Source organism: Heliconius melpomene, chromosome 19 (assembly GCF_056956725.1).
Source record: "Heliconius melpomene rosina isolate 202511_hmr_F chromosome 19, ASM5695672v1, whole genome shotgun sequence".
In the NCBI taxonomy this organism is placed as follows: Eukaryota; Metazoa; Arthropoda; class Insecta; order Lepidoptera; family Nymphalidae; genus Heliconius; species Heliconius melpomene.
In genome coordinates this window covers 13,730,723-13,738,133 of record NC_140407.1, presented here as the reverse complement: position 1 = coordinate 13,738,133, position 7,411 = coordinate 13,730,723, and the positions used below count along the sequence as shown (strand labels likewise).

The window sequence follows — 7,411 nt, the reverse complement described above, 5'->3', positions numbered from 1 at the left end:
AACTAGGCTTCATATTTTCTCAGTTTCGTTACGTAACGAAATATAACGAAATTGAGAATGAAGTCTGAGAAATTCTAACCTTTTTAAATATTTGCTCATAAGCCACGTGTTGCATGTGCAAGCACTGACGTTCTTTTTTGAGATTTTGTAAAAAGAAGCAAATAACATAAACAAGAAAACGAAATTATAGAATACTTACCAAAATAAAAGCCGTTTATAACCCTGAGATGTAATTTTACGCATTCCCTCTAAAACATTTGAACCCCTCTACTGCTGCGAGAACACTACTGGTTGTAGCTACGACAGCATTGACTTTTCGAATAATGGTGCCACAACAAAAAATAATATTAAATACCATCCAAAATAATTGCATTCATATTTTAATTGTACGTTACTAGCCCTGAGTAACAAAAAGACAATATTTTGGGACAAATTTAGTTAATTAATATATATTATTTATTAAATAATGTATCAATAAAAGTAGTTCTATTTAATATTATGCATAAAGTAAAGTAATATAAACATATCTGAAATCAAATAAAACCATAAATATTCGTAACAAATCAATTTTTAAAAAGTAAAGTGGTGAATGGGACACGAAAAATTGTATGGAAGCATTTTGAAAAGTTTTTTGCAACTAACAAAAAATACTATTAAAAGCCTTAATACATTTAAAATATTACAAAAATCTTTAAGTTAATAAGTAAATTTATCTTAAATGGCAAAATATTTAAATTATCTTTAAAATTGTATTTTTAAAACGCATTCAAAGTAGCGGGACAAGAAAAGACACAAAATGTGCACTTTTTCTGATTATGACCCTAATATGCTATTATATATACAATAGCTTTTAGAAATTTTACGTCATATTGGTAAGTTTGTCCAGTATTTACCTACTTGATATTTATCGGCCATTTAGTATTTGGCAACTATTGTAATTTGTAACATGGTTTAGATAAGTTTTATTTAAATATGTAGTGTTTTAAAATACTTGCCAGTATGATACATTATCATTACGTTAATACAGATAATTAATTAATTATTAACATTTATTATAAAATGCATAAAGATATATGGAATATGAATTCCTTTACATTTTTAGTTAATTTTATTATAGTCGATCTTGCAGTTCTGTATGGAATTATAGATACACAAAGTTAATTAAAATAAAAATGTTCACTCTCGTGTTTAAATGATAAATATTGTATATTTGTAATGAATGACAAAATTGGGGAACGGAGTGTCTTAACACTAGGTTCCCTCAGCCTATCCTGATGTGTACGGGATACAGCGTGAAGCTGATTTATTTTTATTTTAATGACAAAATTGGAAAAGACAAGTTGCTCAAACTTTATTGACAATTAATTAAAAAATACGTATATAAATAAGTATTAGAGATAGTGGTCGCTGTAACTGTACGTCACTGTCATGGTGTACAACTGTAACTATAAATAACTTTAAGAGAGTATGGCTTTAGGAGAGTATGGACTTTTGTCTGGCTGGTTTATAGTCGCCCAGACAAAAGGCTCCAGTACGCGCCAGCTCTTAAAGTATAATTATTTTACTATGTTCTTACTTTAAAAAGATATGAAAAAATTTATATAATCAAAGTATTTGGATATTCCATAGTTTTGAAATGTTGATTCCAAAAAAAGGCTGTGATCGAAATGAAAATAGACATTTATCTAACAAGAACAACAAAAATGTTACTAATGAAACAAATAACAATAAAATGCTGATAATTATTAAACATTTCAATTATTAGCTTTTTAGAGAAGTTCTCTAGATAATTAAGTATATAATATTTTTCTAGTAATTGGAAACCAAAAGGTTACTTATTATTTTTTAAGTGACTAAAAACTAGCGTTTATTAATAGTATGTAAGTAGATATTTTCAAATGGAACAAGGCTTTTTAACATTTTGTATATAATGGAAATAAAATTATATTATTGGTTATCTTTATATTGTTATTTCTATACCTTACATCCAAAGTAATTGATTAAAAACAGAATCGAATAATCGTCAATTTAATTAATTAATCAGCTATTAAGAAAATTGACTTTATAAATGGAGTGGAATGTAGGAAATGTGCGAAGGGAATTATTTAAAAAAAGAACAAAACTTAGTCAGTTTTAAATTTTGCTAAAAGATTAAAAAATAATATTTTAATTACATGAAAATATAGATTAATAAAGACAAAAAAACATTTTCTTTGGGTAATTACGTTTGGGTAGCAGACATTTGTAAAAATATCTGTACAGAGATACTAAAAAAATAAGTTGTAAAAGCATATAAGAATTTCCACGTGTAGTAAATCGTGGCTGCCTTAAAGTTAGCCGTAGTCGGCTGCGTAGATCTGATTTTATTTTTTCTTACTTATTAATATTTTGAATTGAATTGAATTCTTGGTATATGGCGTTAATACAAAACTTTAGAAAACCTAACTTCAGTTTCAGTAGCTTGACGTGAACGTATGGCTTAGTGATTAGAGCGCTTGAACAGTTTTCAAGAGGCGCAGGTTCAAATCCTACTTTCAAATTAATTAAACGTTTTCTAAACAAGTATAACCAAGAGTAAGTTTGTATATTGTTAATGAAACTACTCAGTATATTATAACTTAATATGTAATATTCTTACTAAATCTTATTTTTTTATATATATCACAACATGATTTCTCATATAGCCACCATATAAAATATAGAAAAAAACATTATTAACATGGACGAATAAATTCTTTGGTAGAAATATAGTTAATGTTAAATAAAAAATATCAACGGTTAGACATCCATGTCGTTTGAAAATATTTTTTTCTAAAAATCTGAGACTTTAAACGGCTCTGGTGTAAAGTTTACAAAATGGCGTTTAGACCAAAAAGCCTTTCAATCGTCGATTAACATTACTTAATTTTATGGTTTTGTACACTAACACTAGTATAATTCACTGAATCATTACGTCCCCATCTGAAATCAATTATATGCCACTGTATAGCGTTATACAAAAATAATTGAGCCATTGTGAAAGCAACAAACAGCATGACTTCAAAAGTACTGTACACCTCCAGAAACCTGTACACAGCTTCTCCTTGAATACTGCTTAGTATTAACCTGCAAACAATGAAAAAAATAAAAATTGCATATATAATATACGTAGTTGATATTACGAGATAATAAAAAATATCAGGGATTTAATTATTAAACATAATAGATACTATGATTGACATTGACCACGCGTCACACATGTTGCCAAGGTCAAGAAATGCCTTTGTCTCTATCTTTACCTATATATTAATCGATCACCAAATCAGTACGCATAGATTTCGTCAGGAAAATAGGGATATGATAGGCCAATTATATTTATTTCGTTCATCATATTAAATCTAAATAAAACCTACTCTTTTAAAAACAAGGAACCAGGTTTATAGTAATAAACATTTTTTAAGCGTAATTGATATCGTCATAATTTAGCGAAGCGATCTTGTTGCGATAACGCATCACATTAATATGACCGTTGATTGTTCCTAAGATAGCGGTGGCAAGGACGATGTGTGCAAGAGGCTGATTCCGAATGCAATAGGCGATTAATAGAATGACGAAAAGCATTGTGAAGGACTAGAGGGGAGGCACGAGATACCATGGCGGCTATGCCTTCCACTGGTATGAGCTCTGTTGTGGAACAAGCTAAGATATTTGATTTTGATATCTAATTACGAAATTTACCCCGAATGTATCCTCCTCAATTTCAAATTTAACATATAATTTTTTAATTATGCATAGTTTTTGTTAGTAACCAAGAAGTGAAGATGTATGCTAATTTCTAAATATTTACATAATACACAATAAAGTTTTCTTAAACACCTACTACGTTTATTGTACAATTATTATGTATGCTACTATTATATTTGTGGGTTAAAACGTGAAGGTAATTACTGTTATTGATGACTTATTAAGATGATTAAAAATAAATAAATAATTATTATAAAATAAATTTTAGTATCTAGAAACATTTATGATTTTTAAAATTTAAAGTTTCAAACTGTACAATGTGTGTCCTTAAACATCTTCTAAAACAATCAATATTGCTCGCACGTATGTAATATTTTGTTTGACATTGACAGCCTTTTTGTGCAATAGCTTACTGTTCGTGATCCACATTTTTTTTTATTATTTTAAAATAAATAATTTTCTTACGATCTAATAAGGGTTCCATTTTTTTGATGTACGGGAACCTAAAAAAACATTCAGGCTGAAGAAAAAGAAATTTAGAAGATTAAAACTTTGCTTACACAAGTGTATATAGAGCGCTGAACGCCAACATCAACCGTATGCCTGGCCACATGTCCCGCGGACGTCTTCGTGGCAGTAGTAGAAGGTCAGCCAGAACCACCAACGCTGACACCGTGTGCAATGAATGCTGCGCCCAAGACGGTAAATAAGTGAATATGGCCACTGGTGCTATTAACGCCGGATCTTTCATCCACAACAACCAAAAAGTCACGTCGCTATACTGAAATTCATGAATCATTATTAATAATGACTTCTAAATGATACAGATTAATGATATAAATAAAAGACAATGTAACTTTGTTTACCAAAACTGATATTGTGTTATCTATTTGTAAAAATTCATTTAAAGTCAAATAAACGATACGTAACTTAAGGCCATGGCCACATAAACAAAAACAGACGATGTACTATCCAACATACACATATCGCATACTGATTATGGGTCACAAATGGAATATATTACTGATGCTAGCTACCGCATGTTGCCGAGTTTTATTGTATTATATATTAACTAGTGGCCGCCCACCACTTCATGTGCGTGTACTCTATGAGCCTTGGTATGTTACTTCCCATTGTGATTGTAATTTGCAGCTAGTTGCCGTAGCAACAAGACACTCAGTTCTCCGCTTTCGTAGCTCTAATTCAAGTTACAGTACGGTCAACAAGTCGTCGCCGCCCTGAAGTTCGGTTTTCTGAACTTTTGCGCACTATTCGTTCGGGAGGATAATAATGAAAAGTAAGAAAATTTCTAAAATCAAATTTGCGCAACCATCTACAACTAACTTTAGCTACGGCTACGACTTGGCCACTGTATGTTTTTGTTTTAGAATAAGTTTTAATATACATTTTTAATACTTACCAAAGTGACTGGAAATAAAACACTTGTCATTATATTATCCCTGGTTTTCCTAAGCCTCACAACACCACTGTCTGTCCATTTGCCATGTTTTTCTTTCCAATCACAATAAAAGCAGATCGGAAAGTAAGCCAGCATAATTAACTGTAATAAAATAAAAGAAAAATAATTAACAATTTACACTACATTGATTATTGATACTTAAATAAAAATAAATAAATTAGTTTTAGTCTGTATTCCGCATATAGCAGCGTAGATAGAGGGAATTTAGTATCCGTTCCCCATTTTCTGCCGAATTGCGCATGAAACTCAACGCAGAGCTCTTGCGTTGGTGCCAAAGCGAATTAATAAAAATATTTATAAATAATAATTCATTCGTTCAAGTGGGGGTGGAATCCACAACCGTAGCCTTACAGTCGCACCTCATTGGTACTTAATAGTATATTTTCTTATGTGTTATAACCAGCTTCAAATACTTCTCATATTTTTTAATTATATTTTTTTCGTTTAATATGTAGATATATATTTAAAAAAATAACGAAAAATATAAAAATACTGTTATCACAGCGTCAAGTTATTTTTGTAAAATTCGCGAGTTTTCGTCAAGCTCTGAAATCACAAGGAAAACAGCGCGAGAGTTGAACAATTTTATGTGGTGAGAATTTTAACGATGCAATGGCCTTATATAAAATAATGACAGTACTTAGTCCAAACACATTAAATAAAAAAATATATGTTTTGCGCTGTGATACCTAGCATTTAGTATTTTTTAGCTCTTTTTCTTAACGTTTGCTATGGGGAAATCCAGGCTGACCGGCAAGTCGAAATTATAACAATTAATAGAGATCGTCGTTTCCAACTGTTTTTATACAGCATTTTCACCGTTTTCGAGATTTATAGTGCCATTTATAGTGTTTTTTTCCAGAAACCAGTGTGTGTGCAATAAAATGCTCGAGATTTTTTTGTGTGTATTTTGTTTCTTTTTTGTATTTCTGTAATCTCCTATATATTCAGTAAAGTATAATTGCCTCATTTAGTCATGTAACATGAACCTGCCTGAATACTGTAGTTTAATTTTTAATAGAGTTAGAGTTTAAATTTGATTGAAGTGTATTGATTTAAGTATTTACAAATTAATAAAAAGTATAATTAGTAAATAAGACATCACAAAATAAGGTATCTATTACTTACATTAAACCAACATGTAATTAATTTCCACCGCACTCGTATATACATACTGACTCTAGGGTCCCCGTCTCCTGACATATCGATGGGTAATATTACTATGGCAACAAATATTAAATGGAGAGTAGCCATAGCGTAAAACCATAGTCTGATAGTCAATAAGAATTCTCCACTTTTCAACATTCTGTTATTATAATTCCAACACTGTAGTATAGACCACTGCGGCTACGATTCTTTTATAAAATGATTGTAAACACACGAGTGTGCGTCCTTATAAATTAAAATCTCTAACCTAAATATAGATAGAGGTCTTTGCGCACTGCCACGCGAAATGAACCCTTATGTACATACAATTGTTAAAAAATATTGCGATATTATTGATATTTGCTTGAACTTTTACAATAAATAAATGACATTTTAAATATTTAAGTCGAAACAATTGTTATCTATTTTTTATATGTGAATCACAATCATAAAAAAATATTTTATGATAAAAACAGAGCAGAATGGCTTTCTTAAATCCGTACTTGCAATATTTTTTAACATAATTGACATGTTAATTTAAATACTTTATATAAGGCGTATAATAAAAAAAATAACAATTCATACACAATAAGTACCTACAACTAATAAAGAACCCAGTTCCATTCCCACTCGAGGAAATATATGGAGTATATCTATATATTATATGTTTTGATTTTCTTCATTCTGGCAACGAGACAAAGCGCAGTGTTCGGAGTTCCGCCACTCAACACGCAATGCCTCCAGGAAACGGTGTCTTAATCGGAGTCTCTTAGCCTAGGTTCCTAGGTTCCTTCTGCTTATAATATATAGTACAAATATAAAAAACTAGCGGCCCGCTCTCGGTTACACCCGCGTGAACTATCTTATTATTAATTTCTGTCTCCATGACTACGTCATAGTGAGGTCTATGCAAAATTTGAGACTCCTAGCTTTTGTAGTAACGAAGTTTCATACAAACTTTCGACCCCAAAAACAACCCCTTAGTAGTTGAATATTGCAAATTCCCGTCTTAGCGAGCACCTACGTCCTATAAATAACTCCTGTGCAAAATTTCAGATTCCT

The 7,411-nt window shown here is 30.5% G+C and overlaps 1 protein-coding gene across 1 annotated transcript; it reads right to left on the bottom strand.

Moving 5' to 3' along the window:
* Window positions 1-1,334: 1,334 nt before the first annotated feature.
* LOC146528935 (androgen-dependent TFPI-regulating protein-like) lies at window positions 1,335-6,604 on the bottom strand. The gene is made up of 4 exons (XM_085202828.1): window positions 6,332-6,604; window positions 5,144-5,284; window positions 4,284-4,504; window positions 1,335-3,105 (listed from the first exon to the last, which is right to left on the bottom strand). Exons 1-4 carry the CDS (start codon window positions 6,506-6,508, stop codon window positions 2,898-2,900), a joined length of 747 nt encoding a protein of 248 aa, XP_085058954.1. The 5' UTR covers window positions 6,509-6,604; the 3' UTR covers window positions 1,335-2,897.
* Between the last annotated feature and the right edge of the window lie 807 nt (window positions 6,605-7,411).

Coding starts and splice junctions, on each gene's coding strand:
- LOC146528935 (XM_085202828.1), bottom strand. CDS start 6,508: ATGTTGAAAAGTGGAGAATTCTTATTGACTATCAGACTATGGTTTTAC. Junction 5,285..6,331: donor TAATTACATGTTGGTTTAAT/GTAAGTAATAGA, acceptor ATTTTATTACAG/TTAATTATGCTGGCTTACTT. Junction 4,505..5,143: donor TTTTATTTCCAGTCACTTTG/GTAAGTATTAAA, acceptor CATGAATTTCAG/TATAGCGACGTGACTTTTTG.